At 46.9% G+C, this 23,255-nt stretch overlaps 1 protein-coding gene and 1 long non-coding RNA gene across 2 annotated transcripts; both read right to left on the bottom strand.

Moving 5' to 3' along the window:
* Positions 1-1,320: 1,320 nt before the first annotated feature.
* Positions 1,321-2,908, bottom strand: LOC130536317 (uncharacterized). Its single transcript, XR_008953327.1, has 2 exons — positions 2,468-2,908; positions 1,321-2,093 (listed from the first exon to the last, which is right to left on the bottom strand). It is a non-coding gene; the product is annotated as an uncharacterized LOC130536317 (long non-coding RNA).
* A 219-nt stretch (positions 2,909-3,127) lies between these two features.
* Positions 3,128-19,453, bottom strand: LOC130536520 (hepatocyte growth factor). Its single transcript, XM_057052524.1, has 19 exons — positions 19,291-19,453; positions 18,153-18,306; positions 17,615-17,727; positions 17,051-17,165; positions 15,500-15,648; positions 13,338-13,458; positions 12,421-12,539; positions 10,227-10,392; positions 10,023-10,153; positions 9,207-9,300; positions 8,058-8,188; positions 7,367-7,396; positions 6,920-7,025; positions 6,428-6,502; positions 6,209-6,331; positions 6,000-6,106; positions 5,747-5,889; positions 4,577-4,746; positions 3,128-3,500 (listed from the first exon to the last, which is right to left on the bottom strand). Exons 1-19 carry the CDS (start codon positions 19,337-19,339, stop codon positions 3,326-3,328), a joined length of 2,271 nt encoding a protein of 756 aa, XP_056908504.1. The 5' UTR covers positions 19,340-19,453; the 3' UTR covers positions 3,128-3,325.
* Between the last annotated feature and the right edge of the window lie 3,802 nt (positions 19,454-23,255).

Genomic DNA, 23,255 nt, shown 5'->3' with positions numbered 1-23,255 from the left:
AAAGCTGGAGTTCAACTGGGCTGTTTTTGATTAAACTGGTGGCGGTTCAGCTTGGCATAAGTTTTCCCAGATGATCTTGATGCTGATGATAGAGAATCCAGTCCAAATAGGATTTACTTCAAGCTAACCAGTGGGGCCGAACCAGTCCCTTTAAATGAAACGTGAGTATTGAAAGGGTCACTGAAGGGTTAGATTATGTAGGAAAGAAACTGCAGACCTTTGTGGATTTTACCTGCTGGCATTTGGAGCTTTTATGCAGGAATCAGACCTTTTTGCTGGAAGGCGACCTTAGATTTCCCCTCTGGTTTGTGCAAACAACTTTGTTCACCTACATTCAAGCCCTGGTGTTGTTGAGTGGTGGAGAATCAAGAGTACAATCATCAAAAGCTAAAACCATTTTTCTCCACTCAGCCTGAAAGATCCAAGAAGAGCATGTTAACCTCCCCCTCCCGCTAACTCAGTTTGGGTTGGGTTGGCACAAAAATTTGTCACTCAGGCATCGCGTAATAATAAAGGAAAGCAGCAGTATGGAGCCATTTGAAGACGTGGCTGCAAATCATCACATCGTTTTCCTTCCCAAATGCTCTCTTGAAACAATAAAGAGGACAATCTTAAAGTATGCTCAGAAAGGAGAAACAGATAATTTGACTCATCTTTTGGACAGTTCTTCACTTTCTTCCTGATTAAAGTCAACCCAGCCTTGATGTTAACTCGTTTGATGATGCCTGATTGGGGCCTTTTTCACTCTCCCCCTTTTGCGTTTGTCTTCCTCATCTTCATGATAAAGACTCAGAGTAGCTCTGCGTCAAGTTACACACATGCACCCTTAACTGCAGCAACGTCACCCAAGAGACTTGGAAACACTAAGTGCTGACACTGGGACTGATTCTTAAACGTGAAGACCCCGCAGAGAGAGGGAGAAGTGCCTCAAAAGAGGTAAAACGACATTACAAAGACTAACCAATTAAATTATGAAAGATGTTCTCAACTAAGTCTGAAACTCAATGATCAGTAATGAGAGTCCTGTGGCTTATAAAAGTCTTTCCTTGGAAGAACTGCTCTTTCTCTCCCTCCCTCATATGTTCCATCTTTCTCCCTGCACACACAACGCAGACACGCAGGGAGCTTTGGTTTCCACCAGCCACATTTGGATCTCTGCGTATCGTCATCAGCCAACTGTAGCAGCGTGGGGAAGTATCGCTCAACATTTAATGGATTTCAGTCCACATCCAGCCACAGATTTAGCTTTAAAACGAGCCATAAAAACCACATTTAACCATGAGAACAACAGATTGTTCATCGGAGGAAAAGCAGAACAGCTCGTTTTGCACATAAACTTTATTAAATTGCGTTGTTTAATGCCTAAAATGCGCAATGTAACAGTCTTAATCATTATTTGTCGCACAGCTATTATAGATAGAATCTTTTGATCGCATAACCAAAGGCGGGGTTGGGACCCAAATGCAGACAGACAGATGGACGAAGCTTTAAAGCGATTTTATCTGGCAGTGCGGCAGCAGCATAAAAGGAAACAGTGAAATTACACGTTTAAACGAAAGCCGAATCAACAACAAGCGCAAGAGGAGTCACTAAACCGAACCAAGAACCAATAAAAAGCAACCAAAACAAACACTGACATGACATCTAATGTGAGCACAAACAGAAGATCCTGGGGCAGAACACGGAGGGATCCAACGCAATCAGACTGGACAGTGCCAGGCATGATCATGAGGAGCAGGGGTAGAATGGAACACTGAGAAGGCAAAACAAGCAATGCTAGTGGGCATGAGAAGAAGAGAGTAGTGGGGTGAGGGGATACAAACTGTGTGGAAACTAGGAGATTTCTGAACTCTCCAGGAACTCTGAACACAGAAAACATAAGGTCAAAGAAAGATCTAAGAGAATGAAGAACACTGCGAGTCGGTGGAGAACTTAAGAGGCTCTGGGGGATTGGCTAGGCTAGAAAGGAGAGCTAGCACCACTAGGAGATGTGTGAAAGCTAGAAACAGCGAGGAAGCCACGGTTGTGCTAGCGCGAGGTGCACACACCTGTCACAGAACGCTCCCAGATCACATCTGCAGGGGGTAAAAAGGCTGAAATTGCACAAATGGTATTATTGTCCCCAGAAAAACAGACCCATCGTTGCTAAACACAGTCTCTTAGGTAAGTAATATGTTCAGCGGTTTGTTGCATGTTTATCGTTCGTTATCTAATTTTATATTCTTACTAAGCTTAAGCTTAACTAGTACTTAAATTTGGAGCCATACCAATTAAAAACAGCACCACTTATATGCTAAATCTATACTCCATAATTTATTGTTATCGCCTCATAATAACATGAAATGTTTCCATGTTTCTAACTAAAAAAGACGACACTGAAAGGCAATCTTTTGAGCATTGGTCTGTCTTTCAAATTCTCACTTTCTCTCCCTCACGCACGCACGCACGCACACGCACGCACACCCACTTCTCTGTCAGGCTGAACAACTCTTCTCTGGATCATTACTTTCAGTTATGGTATAGCTCTCATGGTGCAGGCAGCGAACAGGGGTCGCGCCCGTCCCTCTTTTTCGAGGGCGCGTGCGTGCGCGCCAGCATTACCCCCGATCTCCATTCCTCCCCTGTCAGTCCATCAAGCTTGACCTGCCGTTGAAAGCCAAACTTCTTCTTACAGCCTTTGATGCCTCTGTAGTTGCCGTTATCGCGGCACCAGCCCTGACTCTGCTCATATCTGCTCCATTTGCGCGTTGTGGCGGAGTCAGCGCGAAGCATTCAGTGTGTGCACGGCAACACGCACGGCGCAGCAAAGCACACACACGCACGCACACACAGCAGGGTATCTACTGGCTGGCTCCGTGGGTTCTTTTGTAAAGCGTCGGTGGATTCACAGTTAATCCCCAGGTGCACTCTCCTGCGCTATTTCGCACTCCTCTCCTCTACACACGCGCGCTGCGCGCACGCACACGTGTGTAAGCCTGATTGTTGAGACGCATCTTGCGGTCTCCATGCGTGTGGTGCCATCTGCTGGTAAGAAAACACGCAACCGATGCAGAGAAGAGTGAAAACATCGAACGTAAACTGCTGCAGCAGAGCAAACAGGAAGTGATTAAACAAAAAAACCCACTCGTTTATATATAAAAAAGACATTTAATATAGTGATGTCATTAAAACATTGGTTCAACATTTATCATGATGCATAATAACATGGAATTTATAATGAATATACACAAAACAGTAATGTACAACCTGGTATATAGCAGCCAGCAGCATTTCAGTGCACACCTGTCTCACGCGCACACAACGAGCACACCTTTTATCATCTGCATCAAAATAAAACCTCAATTGCCGACATCGCGAAAAGACACGCGGTAATTCGTTTCAAGGGCCATTCAGTCATCTCAGTGAAGAATCCATTACAGACAACGCAGGGCAACGTTCGGAGGGACAGACTTTGTGACATTAATGTCCGCCACGGATGGGATATGGAGCTGTGCCAGGCTCTAAATGTGGGGAAGAGGATAATTCATTCAGCCAAACGCAGACTCACGCACTGCAGTTTTATGTAGTGACACGGCTGCAGAGGGAGGAAACACAGAGAGTCAAATGTGCACACACACACATATAAATGACACAAGAGGCTGGCCAACACAGGCATACCCTTCATCTACAGAGGCAAGCAGCATGTATATACAGTGAGTGGCTGTGTGAGAACACTAAAATACAGAAAACTTGTTTATAGCTGGCATCTTTATGCAACAGTTACTTGACTGAAAGCTGAAATGTAGATAATACAGTTATACATCATTTACACCATTTACTTGTCTGCGACATTCAATTATCTAGATCTATAAGACCCAAATTAATTCCAGAGTGTTACAAATACACTCATTAAATGCTATGTACAGTAAGGACCACTTTATTTAAGCCCCTGGAGGTGGAGGAGTGCCCTTAACATCGCCCGACTGCTGGATAGTTTTCTAAGTGGCCCATTAATGTACTTGTCAGAGGCAGCTGAACCACTGCACTTTGGTGTTTCAAACATTCAAGTAATGCCAGGAATCAAGAGTTTTCGTGCACACACGGGCACACACACACACACACAAGCAGTCACGCTGGTGGATTTGCTACAAGATGAAACAAAATCGATCGATTGTTTGCAGAAACCATCGGTGGCGCTTCCTATCGGCTCCTTTCCCAGGTCCTTTCAAAGCTATGGAGGTTATCATCTGTGATAACGGCCGTCACTGAATTAGCATGGTGTCTAATCATTGCCTTCACAGTGTTTGTCAAAGCTATGGAGGTTATCATCTGTGATAACGGCCGTCACTGAATTAGCATGGTGTCTAATCATCGCCTTCACAGTGTTTGTCCCCCCCCAACACAGCCGCCACCGTCCTTTCATCATCTGTCACGAGTGCATTATGAAATCTGTTCATTTTTGATCCACGGCTATGGACGTAAGGAGAGCATAGTATCCACGAGTCCTAAACGCTCTGCTGGACTGACTCAAGTGGAGGTTTTAGGCTTAAAAGAGCCCCCCCCTCCCCCGGGGTTTTGATTTTGTCTCTGCACCTACTCGGGATCGGGGTAGTATTTGAAGACTTTGTGTATCCACTGCGTGTAGAAAGGCACGTTGATGAAGATGCCGGGCTGGTTGGCTCGGGCACAGCCCCTGCCATGGACGCTGACTCCCACGATGACCCTGATCTCCCCGTCCTGACACACCAGAGGGCCGCCGTAGTCCCTCTGCAAAACAAAACAAACAGACCAAAATGCAATATTTTTGAGCGGAACTCTGTTAGAAACGACTTTAATCGCTGTTTATGCCCATGAAAGCATTCATTGGATACCAAATGCATCATCAGGAGTTCTAGAAACCGCAGAAACCAAGACTGTCACAACTCCCGACGGCTCTTTTTACAGTAAACCGAAAGCTTTGCCCACCAATGTGTAAAAACTACAAAAACATTTGTCTCAGATTTGGAGCAAACTATTTGTTGCTGCGCTAGACAAAGCGCAAAAGGACCCGTGTAATAACACTAAAAACCTGTGCTGAAAGCCGTGTGTCAACAAGGACTCAGTGTTGGGTGACATCGAACATGGACACGGCAGAAAAACAAAATGATCAATAAATCCATTCGTTCTCTACTGCTTTCCCCTTATGTTGTCTCGGGATGGATGGATGGATGGATGGATGGATGGATGGATGGATGGATGGATGGATGGATGGATGGATGGATGGATGGATGATAGATAGCTAGCTAGCTAGCTAGCTAGATAGATAGATATGTTATACATTAGTTTTCCTGACATTGTCACATGGTTTGAGTTTAATTTAGAATCTGTTTCCTTTTTCTCTGCTTTTAAGATCTTCTGCTATTGGACTTTTATGTTTTATATTTGTATTTTCACAATCGTTTGATTTAGTGCGTGTTCATACGCTTTTATTGCGTTTACGTGTGTTTGTGTGTGTGTGTGTGCTTGTATGTGTGTGTGTGTTTGCTCTTGTTATCGGTTGCACTTGTGTTTGAAATAGAAATATAGCAGAGTTCGTCCAAGTTCGCTTGGATTTATGATTGTCGTAATGTTGAGTGGTTGGAGGCGTTAAATAAGCTTTTCTTCAGCCCACGCCGTTTTCAAATGCATACATCTGTCCATAACAGCACTGCGCAACATATATAGTATATAAAGTAGGTTCCGTTCAGTAGTGGTCATATATTTGTGGTATGTGAGGACCCAGCCTTACCTCGCACACCCCCTCGTTTCTCCTGCCTCCTGCACAGATCCTGGTGTTGCTGATGTCGAGGTATCCTCTGTGCATCTCTCGACACCTCTCATTGCTCACTATCGGCAGGTCGACCGCCTTCAGTACGTCCTCATGGCCGGTGCCTGAGAAAAAGGGTCAGGTTTCCATGGTAAATCCTCAGGCAGATGCAGATCGTTTTCTGAATCTAACGTATCAGTCGGAGACAGGAGGAGAGCGTCCTTTTGTGTCCTACCTTTGGTCTCTCCCCAGCCATACATTTTACAGAATTTTCCCTCGGGGATGGAGCACCCGGCTACAGGGAGCTGGACTGTATGGACGTTGTCTGCGGGGCGGGCAGGCCTACGGACAATAAACACCGACATGATCAGATTCCATCCAAGCAAAGATAGAGAGAGAATAACAGAGGTAAAGATGATGAATGCATGATCTTCAGGTACTCACTGAGAGAGACGCATTAGGGCTAAACTGGAACCCTCTGGACCACATATAACATGAGCTATGCTGATTTCCTGTCTGTTGAAGGAGTCTCCCAGCCACACTCGATAGTCCCTGAGGTCCGGAACGCTGGAGAGACACCAGACATGCAACTCTTAGCAAGTCCACGCACACTCGCATATGGAAGCAACAGACAATGGAGGTTAGAGGAAGTGGTGCAGTTACCATGAGGAGAAGCACTGTCGGTCCGTGAGGACCCACTCCTCTCTGATCAGCGAGCCCCCACACCAGTGCATGGCCCTGGGAAGAGAGCAGCTCATCAAAGACCTCCACATGGCTCAAGAACAATGGTTCAAAAATGCACAAACATGTGCAGTCAAACCACCTTTTCCAACCCCAGAACCAAATCTGAGTCTTAATGACGGGTCAGACTTGGAATCAGCCACAGGAGCGATGTCATATATAAATATAGCGTCAATTATAGGTTCAATGATTGTAAAAAGTGAACTAATGCTTTATACCTTTCAATGAGATGAGGGAATAAATGGATCATAACTACTGAGAACATGCTGAATCATAAAAATTACAAAAACAGCATTTGATCCATAAATGGGGGGTAGAAAAAAGGACTCTGCTAGGAATTCTGAGCGATGCCGGAGCGTTTCTTCTTCTGGGGTTTGCGGGTGAACGTGCGGAATGTTAAATGCAAGGCTGTACCCTTTCTGTATGCTGACCATCCAGCTCCCGTCCGATATCCCCACCGGACCTCCGCCCACGATCCGGGTTGTCTTGTGGATAAAACAGCCCACGGATGAGAGCTCACCTGGAAAAAAACAGGAGACAAAATACCTCAGTGCTCCTCCTGTCTCATGGAGGACATCTAAGTTCCTCCACCCAAAGGCAGATATGCACATTTGCTGCCTAATGATCCGCCACTAATCTCTCTTTTATACTATATAAGGTATTTATTACGTGTTATAAATAAAAGAGTGTTCTTAAGCCAAGTCTTCATTAAATGCACTGAAATAAGATAATGGACATAAAAGAAATTCGATCAGGCTGTGAAAGCACCGCGGGGCTGTCGGCCTCGGAGGCTATCAACCTCAAATCAGCGGGTGAGCCGCACTCAGACACAAACAGACAGACGAGGTGTCAGACACTCACCCAGAGGAATTGTGTTCTGTGAGGCGTCACCTACAGAGAGGAGAGAGGAGACAAATAAGGGATCAGGGGGAGGGAATGAACTGATACAAGATTAGAAGCGACCTTTGTCCTTGTGTTCTACACCGTCATGTTACAATCAGTTCTCTGGACCTGGACAGCCTCAAAGGAGGGTTTTTTCTTTTGTTTTGGTTTGGTTTTTTTTTTTCTCAGTAATTTAGAAAAGTTCTAGGACAGGAAAAGTTGTCGAGTCATTCTAGTAGCCTGCGTGCAAACTTTTCTTTCATGCTAATGCTGCTAACAAGCATTTAGCTCAGAACAGTAAAGAAATTGTATGGAAAATATCAATTGTATAAATGGAGGGATCATCAAAGAGGGAAAACTCTCTCGCTTCACACACACACACACACACACACACACACACACACACACACATACACACGTTCTAATGTTTCTAATGGCTGCGGGCCCATGCGGGAGTAATTAGGAGGACTCCTATCTTGACTAGCAGATGAGTTGTGATTCCCCCTCCACCCCACACTCACCAACAAGTGTAGACAGATCTACACACTGCAAATAAAGTGTGTGAAGGTGTGTGCAAGTGTGGCAGACACCAGGGTGGGTGGGAAACGCATGCACAGTGCTCTATATCCTTTACACGGGGGTCCTCGGTGTCTACTTTGGGCTGACTCACATGGTTTGACGTGGCAGTAGTCCCAGGGAATGCCCGATTTGTTGGTGTGACACCAGGGCCCGTGTTTGTCGTTATCAGGGTTCCTGCAGTAGCTTCCCTCCAGGTTGGCCACCATCAAGCCCCTCTCGCCACTACAAACACACACACAATCCAATTACTTCCTGTATCTATGAACCAGCCCCAAAGGGGGGGTTTAAAGAGGGGAGACAAGAAGAAGGATTATTTCTTCTCTATCAAACAATTAGTCTGTTTAGTAACATATTTTTTTAAAGGCTTTTACAGCGATTTACGACTCTTAAATTTAAGCCAGGTGAATATAGTCAGACAGAATCCGACAAACTCCGCAGCTGTGGAGGATCTGTCTTTTTAGGGAAGATAAGCGGTTGTTCACACTCCCATGAACACACACTCATGGACACGTGTGTCCCTGAAAAAAAGGCTGTGATTCCTTGCGTTAAAGTCACGGATCTGGGAAATTTAACGGCAAAAGACAGCCGCCAAGTGACTGTAGCAAAAGGGAGCGATCTCTCTGTTAATATAAGCATGCTCTCAGCAGTCAGTGCGCAGAGGGCCTCTCTCACCCTGACCTTTGACTTCCAGGCAGGAGCCAAGTCGATTGATTAGCTTTGAAGTGGGGGTTCAGAGGGTCACAGGTCAGGAGTGAAGTGTGTATAGCCCAGCTACGTTATCAAAGGGAGCCATTCCTGTAGTGCTAGATCATCCTCATGGAAACACTTCAACCATCATGAGATACTAGGGAGGCCGTCTACAGCAACCACAGCAGCCCAGTTGCTATCTGATCTGTGAACAATAATCCCTCTCCATGCTCTTATCACCTCAGCTGTCCACACCAACAGGTGGCCAAGACTCACAAACCTCCTACGGAACATCGACGCGGTCATGGAAAAAAAAAAAGTTTGCTTTTTTCCGCAAAAACGACGTAGTTCTGCAATCATCTGTGGCTCCCTTGTGTCAAGCCTGCAAAAGCCCTCGCGGCGCTCTGCCTGGCTGCACGGAGCGGAAGTTGACGACAACTTCACCTCTAATTCAGGCGGTTGTCTGCAGTTATTAATGGTCGGGGTCTGTTTTATACATCAGAGTTTGGGAAAGTTACGACTTCAGAAAGAAGCAGGGATCCAGGGAGCTGACCTGCTGCGGTGGTCCCTCCATGGAGCACACGGAAGGTTTGATCTAGTCCTCGCCTGCTTTCCCTGGTAATTCTCCCCAAAGCCCGTGTAACAGTCTGCGTTTAAAGAAAAGAGATGATGTGAATTAGGCATTTTGAACATATGCTTCAATCTGGACACGTGAGAAAACGTCAACTTCAGACACCTGCATTTACTATGTTAAAAATGTATTTTATGGAAAGGAACCTTTCGACTCCGAATTCCAAAGTGATTGAGGATAATGTTGATCACTCGATAACAAATCCTCAAATTCGTGCAGTAATGGGCGACATTACATTTCTGCCTGGTTCACAGAGAAAATCTGGGAATTGTAGTAAAGACCAGCGTTGAGTTGAGGTTTGCGCTCATTAGTTGTTCCTAATCTCGTATTTTATTCCTGGCAAACCCAAACAGCCTCCGGGAGCTTTCGGAGCCTCAAAAGGCGCCGCCACGCACTCATAAAGACACGTCGTCTGCAAATCTCAAGGGTACTCTGCATTCGTGCGCTCAGCCGCGGACGCACATCTTTTGCTCTGCTAACCCGGAGGCGCATTTGCTCCTTCCACATCGTTTTTCCCTCCTCTGCGAGAGCTGACCGTCCTGCGCTGCTGTCAGAACTCATTTGGGTGAGACGCGGCGCTCGCTCCCCGCAGGGTTACAGATCTCCACAGAGCCCGACACACCGGGTCTCCCTCACATAATGAAACGCATCTTTTTGATTTTTTTTCCCCGCTCTGCAGGTGGAGAATCGACTTTTTTCCCGTTGCGAGTGTCAAAATGCGGCCGTTGACTCGCTCACCGTCGGCTTTGCTTTGGGTGCCGCACTGGGGGATGTTGGTGCAGAGCATCGTCCGGATCCTCGGGTCAGTGGTGAAGCACCAGGGGAACTCTTGGCCATCTGGATTCCGACAGTAGTTCTCTCTCAGGTCTCTGGAAAACACAAGACGTCAGCCGCGGACCCGGTGTAACCGCACAGGTGTGGGACCGAGCAGACGCCACTCACTTGCAGGTGTAGGCCTGAGGTGTGAATGTGTGGTTGTGGGGATACTGAGAGTCCCAGCGCTGACACGTGAGTCCTGTCGGCGTTACGTCCACGGTCCCTCTGTAGCCCCTTCCTCTGCCCTCGTAACACTCGCTCGTTTCCACCACGCTACGTTTAGGGGGAGTATCTGTGAAAGGGCAGGGAGACATTTGAGGTGGTCAAACAGCAGTTTGTGAGAGGGATCAGAGGACATTATAATAATCGCATGAAGTAAACGCGTGGAAGGCGTCCGATCGGTCTCCCAGAATCATCCCACAGCTTCACACATTCAGCCAAAGTAAAAAAAACAAACAAACATTAAACCATGATCTCATCCCAGTAATCAGAATCAGACAGACGCACACGCAGCGGCGTAAATAGTAACAGACAAGTCTGGATGGATTTTTCTGTGCTCACAGTTAATGCGAAAGCTTGGACCAAAAACAAACACATAAATATCTGGAGGTTCCATCCATCCTCTCTCTGATTGTGATTGATGGAAATATGAAAAGCAGACACGCATTAAATTTAGGCTAACGGTTAGCTCAAAATAAATAATAATGTTGTGTTTGTATGTTTGAATATATTCTGTATGGTCTGCGCTATTTCTGAGCTAATTTTGATGATTTGCATTTCTCATTCTAAAGCCAAATTTAGCATTTATTCAACATTAGCATCAATATCTATTACGGTTTCATCTTTTGTTGTTTGAAATGCCTGAAATACCAGGCAAGGCCTCGTCCACAACTGTTCCCGCTTTGTTAAAACTCAAAGTGGAATCTGGAAAGAAAAAAAAATGTTGGGGAGAGATATTTTGGAAATCACCGTGAATTGGCAAAGAATGAGCTTTAGAAATAATCCGGCAAATGTCAGCGGGACCGGATCTATGATTTTACAAGGCAATCTGTATCAAAAACAAGCTGCTTTAAGGATTCCACTGCAATTATGCTCTTTGGTCCAAAATTGCTTACAGGAGAGTTACAAATACTTTCCTTCTTCTCGTTACAAACAGGCCCTTTCAGTTCTAGCTAACACGAACATGCGGTCATATCCGCTATGTCACTGCACTGGAGAAAGTCTTAAAGAAGCGTTGGTGGTGTGGCTCACTCTGCAGGTCTGGAGAAAGCCGAGATAACAAGAAGTGGAAAAACAGGACGAAAACTCTTATCTGATCTATGTTTCCTCCTAAACACACGACCTGCCTGGGGAACAGATTGCGCCTATGAACATGCTAGGATGCATATTTCTAGACATTTTGGTACATCGAGTATTTCTAAAAATAGCTCTGCATGGTTTGTGCAAGTAAACAAAGAAGCAGACATCAAACACACACACACACACACACACACACACACACACACACACGCACACAGACACACACACACACACACAGTGCCTTTGTTTCTTCCTCTCTCTGCCTTGTTTTAATTAAGACTAACTGGGTCGTAAACTTGGTCTGGTCCCAAAACCTCCTATCAGAGACAAAAACACCACATTTGGGGGAGAAAAATAGGAACGGTGACTCATGGGGTCCATATGGACGAGTGTCTGGTGAACATGGTGCCAGGCCCGCTGATGATTCTAGCAGGCTAACGGGGCTAAACTCAGCCGTAACCCAGCAGTAACACCAGTGCTCTGGCTGCCTTATGCCCTTGGGCACCGCAGCGACTCTTGTTTGAGGTCAACTGGAAGCAGGCAGGCACCCGAAAAAGATGCACCTCTCACACATACAGTGCGAAGCCTAATGAAAGCAACCTGCTTGGAGGGAGGGGGGAGTGTGACCCTCGTGTTGTGTCTCTATATGTAGACGGGGGTTAATTTGGAGCCGTAACTGAGCCCTGCACAGTCCCACTAACACACACACACACACACACACACACAGGGCTGGTATAGAAGAATAAACAACAGCTCAGTGGTGCGGGGGAAAAATAAACAGTCTGGCAATTAGAAGAGACATAACAGAGCGCCTTGGCCGAGACAAGAGACGTGTGTGCATGTGGGTGCGCGTATTAAATAGCTTTAGCCACTCAGAGTATAGGTATGGTCAGAGTCAAGCAAAGGGAAGTCGAAATTATTGTATATTCAGTCACGCTTGAATTATCTGAGCCCCACATAAACACAGCCACTAAAAGCTGTATAATTCAGGTATTAAATCCAAAAAAACATGCAAACTTACCACAAACTCTGATGTTGCAGTACTCCCAGGGTGTGTCGGGGTCGGTGGTGAAGCACCAGGGTCTCTGGCGTCCATCTGGGTTCCTACAGTAGTTGTCGCTCAGGCCGCTGTCGGGGTACCTGCGATCAAACGGACGCCATTAGTGCCTGGAAGGGTGAAAAGCCTTAAACAGTAAGTCCAGATGTACAAAACCAGTCCAACACATTTTCCAAAACACCGAGAATAACAGAGGAGTCAACTTCTCGTGCAACACAGGCATCCAAAGCTGGGGTCGCGCGAAGGCTCCATCTGCGAATCAGCCAGGCTCTAGGGACCCGGGGACCTCACGGGCGGCGCCGTTACAGGTGTTCAGAAAGGCATCCCAAAGTCCCACAACCCCACAGGCGTCCAGCTCACAGGCATGAAGCATCAGGCTGGGGGACGCTATCATTACATTAGCACCGCGAGCGGTCTGGGACCACGTTTACACAAACACTGGGATGATTAAGGATGTGTTAACGAGTCCCAGCTAATCCGGACCACCTGCCATCGGACCAACTGGAACGCCCTCCACGCACACAGGAGCCAAGAGTGCGCACACACACGAACACTAACACAGGCTCAAGTATAGGTTCTTTGAATATAAGTATATTATTATCTTACAGCTGGATGTGGCTACGCTTTCTACTCTACCGAGAGCTGAAAGGAATTTGGTCCAATTAAGTCAGAACGAGGAGCTTTCCCAGCACGGCGCTGCTAAAATCACACAATTACACGGCGGGCTCTGATAGCGCTCCTTCGGGGAAAAGCACGCCGCACGACTCGGTAAAAGTTCACAATCAAGAGCCGCCGACAACGACGCGACCCGGCGTGAGGAGCGCGAGGATGCAGGTCAAGGAGTGTGTGTGTGTGTGTGTGTGTGCGTGTGTGTGTGTTACCTCTTAGGGTGGTACAGGTGTTTGTGCGGTTCATTCAGGTCCCAACGCTGACATTCTTTTCCGCTCTCTGTGTGGTCCATGGGTCCTCTGTAGTCTTCCCCGTTGCAGTTCACACACTCGACTGCGCAGATACACGCACACGGACACAAATTTTAGTGCGACACAAATCCAAAACAGATGCAACAGGAAGCCAATCACTGACGTAAGAAAAAGACTAGGATTTAATCACACTCCTCAGATTTACATGTTTACTCAATAACTCAGTTGTTTTGAATTACAAAACTGCGTCAGGGTAAAATTCAGAGTCATAAATTAAGTAATAATCTTAACCAGGGTTGCAAAATTTGGAAATTTCCAATGAGATTTACAGCAATTGCGTTTACATTTTCACAACCCCCTTTTGTCGGCCTTAAATTGGGGCTTAAATGGTCGACAAAGCAGCTTTTTATCATCTAGGTTGAAGCATTTACATGCAAATTTAGCTGAAGTTCCACCCTGGGCATTCTTCGAACACAGACGTGCAGAAGTGCGGCCACACCTCCGACATGCAGCGCACGTTCCCCCCATCACATGCACAGAAAAGCTGTAGAACACTGTAGCCAGGCAACCCGAGGACGGCTGCGTCCAGTAAAGTAAGTTTTCACACCATTATAAAGATAAATGCAGTTAAGCTGCTGTATTGGTGCAAAACTACATTCTTTAAATTCTGGTAGTTCCGGAAAGTTTTGTTTTTCTTTCTGCGAGTCACACGAGCTTCCAGGATGTATTTTTGGCTGCAGAAAGAGCAGATTCACTGGCTGCACCCTTGCTTGGAGGAACAATTAGTTGTTTTGAAAGCTGAGTTTCATTTCCAGGTTGTCAAACGCTGACTTGTTGCACCGACCCGGGCCTCCCTCCGTCTCACACCTTGACTAAGGTTTAAAATCTTTAAGTTTCTGAACTTTACTAGCTGTAATAATGCCTCCATCTGCAAAGAATTACGCTTTGAGCAGCATTATTATGCTTTTATGCAGCTATAAACGCAAAGGCAGAGGGTGATCTGCTTTAACATATTTCAGGTCATCATTTTCCACACCAAAGTGCTTATGAGCCATCGTACAATAAGCTCCTCCACATGGACACGTTTGGATCTACGGTAAGTCGAGACGTTCCAAAAACAAAAACAAACGTTCGAGAACGCTAACGAAGCCGAGCTCATCTTTGATGTCGAAAAGGCCCATTTGCTGCAGAGCGAGTTCAACACACTGTCGAGCGTAAACAAGAGGGGAACATACAGATTAGAACCAGATGTTTATGAGTCCGCTGCTATCATGACGGGACACGTTTAAAACTGCGCGTGCTCGTGGGCTTCCTGCTTGAAGCAGCTAATAGCTGGGGAAAGCAGTCGCCGTCGTCTGCGTTCTCTCTATCGCAGTCGGGACCGATTAATCTCGTCGTTCCGCTTTTGGTAACCCCGAGGGACGCCACGTGTTAGCCGAGGGAGCGACTGGGATCCCCACGCTGCCTTATCGAGGCACAGCCCTGTTGCTCATCAAGGTGATCCGGTGGCGTACAAGCAGCGGGGAAACAAACCCCCCGACAGACCAAATCCACAAGCATCAGATAACGTCGGTCCTTATCATCCCTGTTCTTCAAGAGGACGTCAGTGTCTGACAGTAATATTGTATGATGCAACGCAGAGTCCTGGAAACTGGTGGGAAAGTGTTTTCCTGTCATAGCGACCAGATAAATATCTGAGGTCTACTTTAACAGCCCCCATAATTCAGGCTCAATAGTTGCCTTCCATGTGTGCCACAGGGCTGGATAACAGTTTATCTATAGGAGTTGACAGGGGCTTAATATCCTCTCACATTCCTACACCAGCTCCTTTAGGCTCAAACCGTTAAGAAAACTGGAGCTGATGGAATGAGAGAGGACAGCATGAACTGAACCACACACCTGGAAACAGCTGCACTTGGCCTCACACAGATGTAGGAAAACTGGGCGCGTTTAGAGCCGGCATTGCTTCCAAGGCACCATGTGATCGCCTCATCTGCTGCAGCTGGTTTTACACTATCAAACCACTCTTCCTGCAGCAATTTGCACCGCAAAACAGGCACTCATTGGCCGTAAACACATGTTAAGATGGTGGCTGGATATGTTTTCTGAGGGTGTTCTGTTACCTTGCGAACACTGCGGCACGCCGCACTCCTGGTGTCTGAGGTGCGGCCGGGGATCGGTGGTGAAGCACCACGGGCCGGCGGTGGCGTTGTCGGGATTGCGGCAGTAGTTTTTTCGGAGGTCTTTCTTCCTGAAGCGCTTGGACATGAAACTGTCAGCAGGAGAAAAAAAAAAATCAGTCTTACACAAACAGACACATGCGCAGCGAGCCGCTGCCAAACACAGCTAGCATGAAGGAAAAGCACTTGAAAAAAGAAAAGAAAAAAACCTCAAGGACACACTTTCCCAGGCAGGATGACAAATCCCCTGCTTGTGCGGCTAAAGTCTGGTGGCTGAAACCTGCCTGTCAACAGGAGCCATCAACAGACACATCCCGGCGATTAAAATCTCATTGGCGTGAGGATATTAATCAGAGAACTCTCATTAACAGGCAGCGGAATGTTAGTTTTCCACGAGTCCCGGTCCTGAATATAGTGTAAACACGATGACTAATGACTCCGTTCTTCTGCATCAGGCAAACACATGGCCCCGGTGATCAATTACCACGATGACCCTAACATGGGCGATGAGTCAAGTTGTGTTTTTCCACTGCTTAATGAAAAGTTATCGGCCAGTCTTTTCTTTGGTAACGAACATGAGAAGGTCTTTTGATCGGTAAATGGAAGCAAGGACTAATCTTTCCCCGATAAGAAAGGTATTCGCACCGGGTGCGCGCATGTGTGTGAGGCGTTCCCCGGCCTGGACGTCAGCTGATAAATCAAACGAAAGCGGCTGAATTTAATTAGCTCGTCTGCAGAGACATTAATAGTAGCCTGATAATACAGGTTCACAGGAAGTACCAAACTGCAGACGCCTCTTTGGTTCTACTGCGGCGGTGACAAATCACAAGAAAAGCTCCAGAGTCGTCGCGTCACGTCCCCAAAGAGAGGCGAGTGGAGGTAGACTAATGGGCCTCTGAAATTAAGGTCCTTTAATGGTTACTAATATGATCTAATGTTCCACTGAACAGCCACAGCCCCGTGTTCCTTAATATCTCTCACTGGTTTTGGGTCACCTGGTCGCTACCGTGAGCTTCATAATCCCGTGCACGGTGCCGTTTCCTGCTCTCGTTGCTGAAGTGCATTAAACATTGTTTTTGTCATTGTTGTTTTAATGCTGAAGCTGGATTTACGCGTATATAAGAGGCGCACTTTTTGCACAAAGTAGCAACGGCTGTATGACCTCACATTTTAACTAAAGCCTGCTTAGCAGACATGATCCTAATCCCACTAAAAATCAGACACAGACACTCTCCCGCACACAAACACACAGACACACAAACAGAGACACGCACACCGAAAGTAGAGCAGGAAATGATCTGTGACTCAGTATTACAGTGAGGTCAGCACAGATAAATGGTAGCTCCCAGGAGCCTAATCAATGGCTAATACATTACACTCATATGCACCATATACACAAACTAGCTGTCTGCTAACTGTAGCACAAACAGCCTGATGCTAACGGCATCTTTTTTTTGACTTTGGCAAAACACGACTTGAAAGCTCGACTCTTACTTGTGTTCATGAGGAATAGGAGAGGACCAGGCCTGGCACAGAATCCCAGTCACTGTCACCGACCTCCGACCCCTGTAGCTTTGACCCGTACCCACGATGCACTCTCGAACGTAGTCTGAAAAGAAGGGAGATTGCAGCGATATCATGTACGGTCGGACAGAGCCAGTGCAGATGATGAATAAAACAGAGACGGCGGGACAGGCCGCTGACGACGCCAAAAACCCTAATGCCTTTTCAAGACCTTCGACAAATCATTTGAATCCTGTAAAATAGGCTGCACAGGCTCGCAAGTACACTGTTGAAGTCTGTCGGAGTCAAGTGGGGCGGTGGTATCGTTTACACAAACGCCGCATAATGACAGAAAATTAACTATAATGTTCTGCCAAACAAGAATCACAATGGGTCCTGATTTTTTTAATCTTTCTCTTGAGGGACAATGGGCCACTTTGTAAATACGGAGCTACAGGCTAATGGAGATGACTTGGAGATGACTTTCTAAAACCGAACACAATAACAGGAGTGGAAATGTTTACTGTGATGTGGGGGCCCAACAAAAGGTGGTACCTTTCTTCTGATAAAGCTGGTAGTTGAAGTCCTCCAGGCTGCGCACTCCCAAAGAGTTCCTGTCGAACGACAGCCACTGGCATTTCCTGTTTTTATGATCGTAGAGGAAAGCTCTGGAGAATAAGGAGGAAAAGAGCGGAGACCAGTGAAGGAACGGTCCGTTTTTTTACGTAAGATCCTGACGCTGAAGGTGACCGCGCCGCAGAAGCATGAACATGCAGTTATCCAAGTAAGATCTCCGCATCGACTGGATGTGTTAGGGTATTTTCTTGAAGACGTTTCACCTTCTCTCCAGAAGGCTTCTGCAGAAACGTCCCTATAATAACCCTAACAAGTCCAGTCGATGCAGAGATCTTACTTAGATAACTATGACCTGGATGAATGAGAATCTACACAGCATGCAGAGCAGCCCCAGCCCTGCAGAACCAGACGAACAACAGGGAATCACACCTCCAGGAAGAATTTACAATAACCACATAATGCCACATTGTCTAGTTCCTTTTAATCTGAAGGAGGAAGAAGAAGGAAGTGCACCTACCTGCATGTGAAGGGCAGTCTTTTGTTGCGGCTGCAGGCTTTGGCACACTTGGCCATGCTCACCTTCTTGCTTTTGGTCAGGTGGGAGGAATCGGAAGGAACCAATCGTACGCTGTCGGTTTTCTGATAGTCCTGGAGCGCATTTCTTTTGGACTCTGTAAACATACAAGGACATGTTGGTGACATGCGCTTTTTTCTCTGTGTATTAGAGGTGTATCCTGCTCCAGGAGACTCCGGGATAGGACAGGAGAGGACAGGGCAGGACAGGAGAGGACAGGAGCTGTCGCTCAGGTCAAATGACACTATTTGTCCTCTGTGCTGCCCGTGTTTGAGGGGGTGAAGCTGGAGCATTCACTGTCAAGCATCATAGGGTGAAATTACAGTCAACTGTCACGGAAGCAGGTGAACTCTTCGGAGACACCATCATTCATCATTCCGTGACAGACGCGCACTCTTAGATATTCAAATTTGCATAGCGCCTCCAACAGCGCCTACCTAACTATCTGCCCTTGAGCGTTTCAGGCAGTTAGGGAGAAACCCTGATCGCGTTGTTTCTCTTGGAATCGGGCCACAGAAGCGATTTCAAACTGGTGTTTTTGCATCAGGAGCGTGAGAAATTCTTGGCGATACGAGCCACCGTCTTTGTCCTGCTGTCAACTTCACCTCGCCAACCTCGCTGCCCCAGCGCGCACCGACGCGCGAAATCGCATTTTAGAGATTACAGCGAGCTACTGCAGCACTTTATTCGGCTTTAATGTGGCGGGGGAGGGTGGCAGCTTGCATTTCATTCACTTTATCATGGCACTAACACTTGATCCAGTCGGATATATGTTAATGCCTCCTTACTGCGCAATGCGCACAACAGTAAATATCTCTTTAGGCATTTTTTCCCCCTAATGTAACTTCACTTAACTTAATTGTAACATGACAGTACTGTGGGGTTAACTTAAATTCAGAATGGCATTCCTTTTTTAAAACACTTTGAAGCTCAGAAAATTCCTCTAGATCAACAGCCTTCAACCAACGGCAAAGTGATGACAGTAACGCGGGGTATATTTAGGTGTTCCCGGTGCGCAGACTCTCCACGCAAGCTCCTGTGGATGTCAGGGAGCCTCCAAATGGATTTCGCTCAAACTTACCAGAACAAGAAATGACGACGAGCACGAGAAACAGCGCGTAAATCCACATCGTTGTTTCCAGGCCAGACAGGAGTCACCGACAGCTGCGTCCGAGAGCAAAACAGCCGTTTCTTCCTCCGCTGCACCGAGGATGCGTCTCCTCTCTAAGTACTTCCTTGCTTTCCTTCCATCCCTCCTCTCCCCTCCCCTCCCCTCCCTCCCTCCGAGAGTGCGTGTACTTTATCTCTCTCTCTTCCTCTCTCTCTCTCTCCCTCTCGCTCTGTATCTGTCCGTCCAATCTGTTTGAACATTTCAGACAAGCTTTCATTTACTGGCCTAAATTCGGGAATTCTGTTCCCAGAACCACACAAACAGTGACATTTACAAGAGAAAATGGCCACACATTTGCACATGTTGACTAAAAGACACAGGAAATTGAAAACAAAAGTTGTGATCAGCTGCACACGTTGTTAATCTCAGCAAGTGGCATTCTCACAGATCATTCAATACTTTTCAAAATGTTCTACAAATTGATCAACCCAATGTGTTCGCACCCTCCAGGACACAGAAAGGCACACTGGGACATATCTGGACGCTGGAGCCCAACTCCCTGTGAGGTTACTGCAATAAAAAGAAGCTTTCATCTCATCAGAACTTCTCCAAACGCTCAGCTTGATAGATGGACTGTTGCGTTCACGTGTTGATCATCTGGATCTGGTGGCTGTGTCATGAACCCCGAGGTCGACGGGGTGCAGCCCAAGCTGCGACCGATGTCCCCTACGGAAGGTGGCGTTGCCCATATCCTTGCTTTTTCACTTTATTTTTTACTTTTTAATACAATGGCAGGAAGTGCATTGCGTCATCTATAGTTCTATAAACAGGGGATGCAACAAAAACCTGAAGTCCCACCACACCACTGATGATCACCTGCATATGAAAAACAATGCAATAGAATGCCAAGAGGGAAAAGTGGGGGGATGTAAATTCCAACAATTGTTGGGAAGGAGTGTGTGTGATGACATTTGGACCCACACACACACACAGATCAACCAATTCACCTCCTCAGTGTCGTCTCTATTTACAGATGTGACGCCTCGCCGCCCTCAGCCTGTCCTCCGTCCTCCGTCCTCGTCCCGTCCTGCCGTGCGATGCTGAGCAGTGCAGTAGACGACAGTAAAACCCCAAAGCCATCCGAGTGATCACACTGTTGAGGACATTTTGCTTTCACTCTGCACACAACAAACCAGCAAAGCATCTGGATGAATAAGGAGACAGACTCCAGCTCTATCTGATGTCTGATTTGATGAGTAATGCTCCAGCGGCTTCCTGAGAGTACCACAGAGTCATTTGCAATAATAAACAATCATCCATGAGTCAGATGCTTTCGCTGGAGCGGAGCACAAGGCCTCCGTCATTTTCTTGGTTTTCTCCTCTTCCACCAAACTTCGTAAAGATCGCCGGCCTTGCCGTGCCACGCCGCTGGCGTGCATGCTCCTACCGTACTTAACGAGCTGCAGATGACCGGGTACCCTTGACCGGTGTGAGCTCATGAATAAAACCGCCGTCACCGTCACAATCAGGACTGACTTTGCCTGGAAGAATCCAGTGGGTGTTATTATTGCATCTGAGAGGTTTCTATTGCAGACAGAGCCAGAGATCCGCAGCACTACGTGAGCACCGTCGCCGTTGGAGACCCCTCACATCTGCAGCCAGTTAATAGGAGAAACCCAATAGGTTGGAGGAGCTGGTAACGGACAAGGATGTCCAGAGGGAGATGGAGATGGTAAGGAAAATGCGAACACTGGGGAAGCATTGACTACACTCCCATATGGATGGATGATGGAAATGGGACGGACGTGGAGAAAGCTTCAGGGAAACTGGGAGAGATGGAGGAAGTGGTGAGCAGGTGTCTCAGGTTGTGTATATCATTCCGGTTTGGTTTTTTTCTCTCTCTCTCTCTCTCTCTGGCTGTGTGTTTGGGGGTGCTGTGTGTGTGTGTGTGTGTGTGGGGGGGGGGGGGGGGGGGTGACGACAGTCGTGGCTCTGGATCCTGTAAACACAGATACTGTGTCAAGAGTATCCTACTTTAAACAAACACATGCTTCCTGCTATCAGCGCGTGTGCGATTGTAGTCACTTCTCGTTACTGAGATCTGCTGACAGTCTAAGGTCAACCCACGTGTGCACGTTCGCCAGCTCAATCTGTCCGTGTACGCTCCAAAAATATAACTTCTCAGATGGAAATAGCTTTAATTTTGTTATTGTTACGGAGACACTGATTTTAGCGATGCAAAGTCGCTTCTTCACCTAAATTTTAGGAATACAACTTTAAACCAACAGCAGTTCCCGCGTGTCCGTGATGCACAAGCTATTCAGATTCTCGGGAAGCATCGGGCAGCAGAACACGTCAGGTTCTCGGTCCACCATCGGCCTTTTGTTCGCCCCCTCCTGTGTTTATGGGTGTTGACGTGAACGGTTCAGACAGCGGCGTGGAACTATTCATCCACAAGGCGACCTTGTGAGCTTGTGTATCCACACAAACCATATTTGTTTAAATGACACATCCTTTAGCATGGGACACATGAAGCATGTCACACAAACACATCAACATCTCCATTGTGTCGCCCCCTCGGACACTGGGGCTTTGTCAGCCCCCCCAAATGTGCAAGAAACTGGAACAAAACGCAAATATGTATATGTTTATAGACCGGCTATATGGTGAAGGAAGGACCGTTGCAATGCAAATGTTTATTTGTGTGTCAACCTTCCGGAACGCTGTGGTCTGTAATTGTTTTGTGTCCCTTTAATATGATCCAGGAATGTAATGACTGTCAATAAAATGTGTTAGCAACCACGCACAGCGGCTGCAATTCCGTAAAATCCAACGCACCCAGCGAAGCTACCAAATCCTGAGCCGCGTTTCCACGCGCTGGTTGCACACAAACAGGCAACCGAATTCTGGAATTTGGCTCCGGGTCAAACCACCCGAGGAGACGCTTCAGCCACTACACAACAAAGAGACGGCAGTCACAAAAAGTGCCGATTGCCCGGGGAGGAGACAGGAGGGATGATTGTTGGCTAAAGTCGTTTCTGAACCTGTGTTTCTTCATTTCCTACACATCTGTTAACAGTTCTCTGCTGCTTAATTAGACGGAGTGAGCGCTTAACGCCGGAAGGAAGGGGTGGAAAATCGTTGGTCTAGGTCAGCAGGTACATTTCACCCTGCGTGTTTCGTTCAGACCTCAGATGTATAACTAACATCCTGATGAATTTGGGGGCTAAACATTTTGCAGGCTGGGTCTTTGTGGCCAAGACCGGTAACCTCACGCATGACAACATATATAAGACAGAGACATGTCCTGGGATGGACTCAGGAGGGGAAAAAATGGCTTTTCTGTCATCATGCCGTTGTTTTTGTGGAACGCGTGTCAGCTCAAATCAGGTTTAAGGGGAGCTGATGTGGATTTAGGAGGGAAAGAAAACCACATGAGCTTCCTGTTCCAAAGTCTGAGCGATGGATTTGGTGGACGTCAACACTCAGTCCAACTCAACTCGACTGTAGACACGCAGTTGGAGAGTCAGAGGACAGTTGCGTTGCTTTAAGACACTTTTTACTGTTATAGTTTAAATTTTTAATTATTCTAAATTATTTTGTTTTTGGGTTTTCATTTACCTTCTACTGGGAAGTAGCTTCTGTCTGGACAACCAAAGCCCAGAATGGTGGCGATGGGTGACTTTCTGGAACTTTCTCCCATCTCTGGGGTCTCGGCCAAGCCTCTAAACGACACTCTTTTCTTAGCTCTGATCAATCGCTTGACTTTATCGCAGGTGGACTCCAAAAAGGTGTCAACATGGAAGCAGCCGCCGCTCAAGCGCAGGCATTCGAAGGTTAACGCTCATGCCAGTGCAGTTCTTTAATGTCTCCCCTCGCCGTGTTCCAGATCCGGATTTCAGCCTGTCGGGTGACTGCTGGGAGACAGAAATAAG

The sequence above is a fragment of the Takifugu flavidus genome, chromosome 13 (assembly GCF_003711565.1).
Source record: "Takifugu flavidus isolate HTHZ2018 chromosome 13, ASM371156v2, whole genome shotgun sequence".
NCBI lineage: Eukaryota > Metazoa > Chordata > Actinopteri > Tetraodontiformes > Tetraodontidae > Takifugu > Takifugu flavidus.
This window is presented reverse-complemented; position numbering and strand designations above follow the sequence as displayed.

What these genes read in the sequence shown, in the direction of transcription:
- LOC130536520 (XM_057052524.1), bottom strand. Translation starts at nt 19,339, where the DNA reads ATGTGGATTTACGCGCTGTTTCTCGTGCTCGTCGTCATTTCTTGTTCT. An exon ending in ATGGTCAGCATACAGAAAGG is followed by an intron (nt 6,503 to 6,919) that starts GTACAGCCTTGC and finishes CTCTCTTCCCAG; the next exon opens with GGCCATGCACTGGTGTGGGG. An exon ending in GAAACGAGGGGGTGTGCGAG is followed by an intron (nt 4,747 to 5,746) that starts GTAAGGCTGGGT and finishes TTTGTTTTGCAG; the next exon opens with AGGGACTACGGCGGCCCTCT.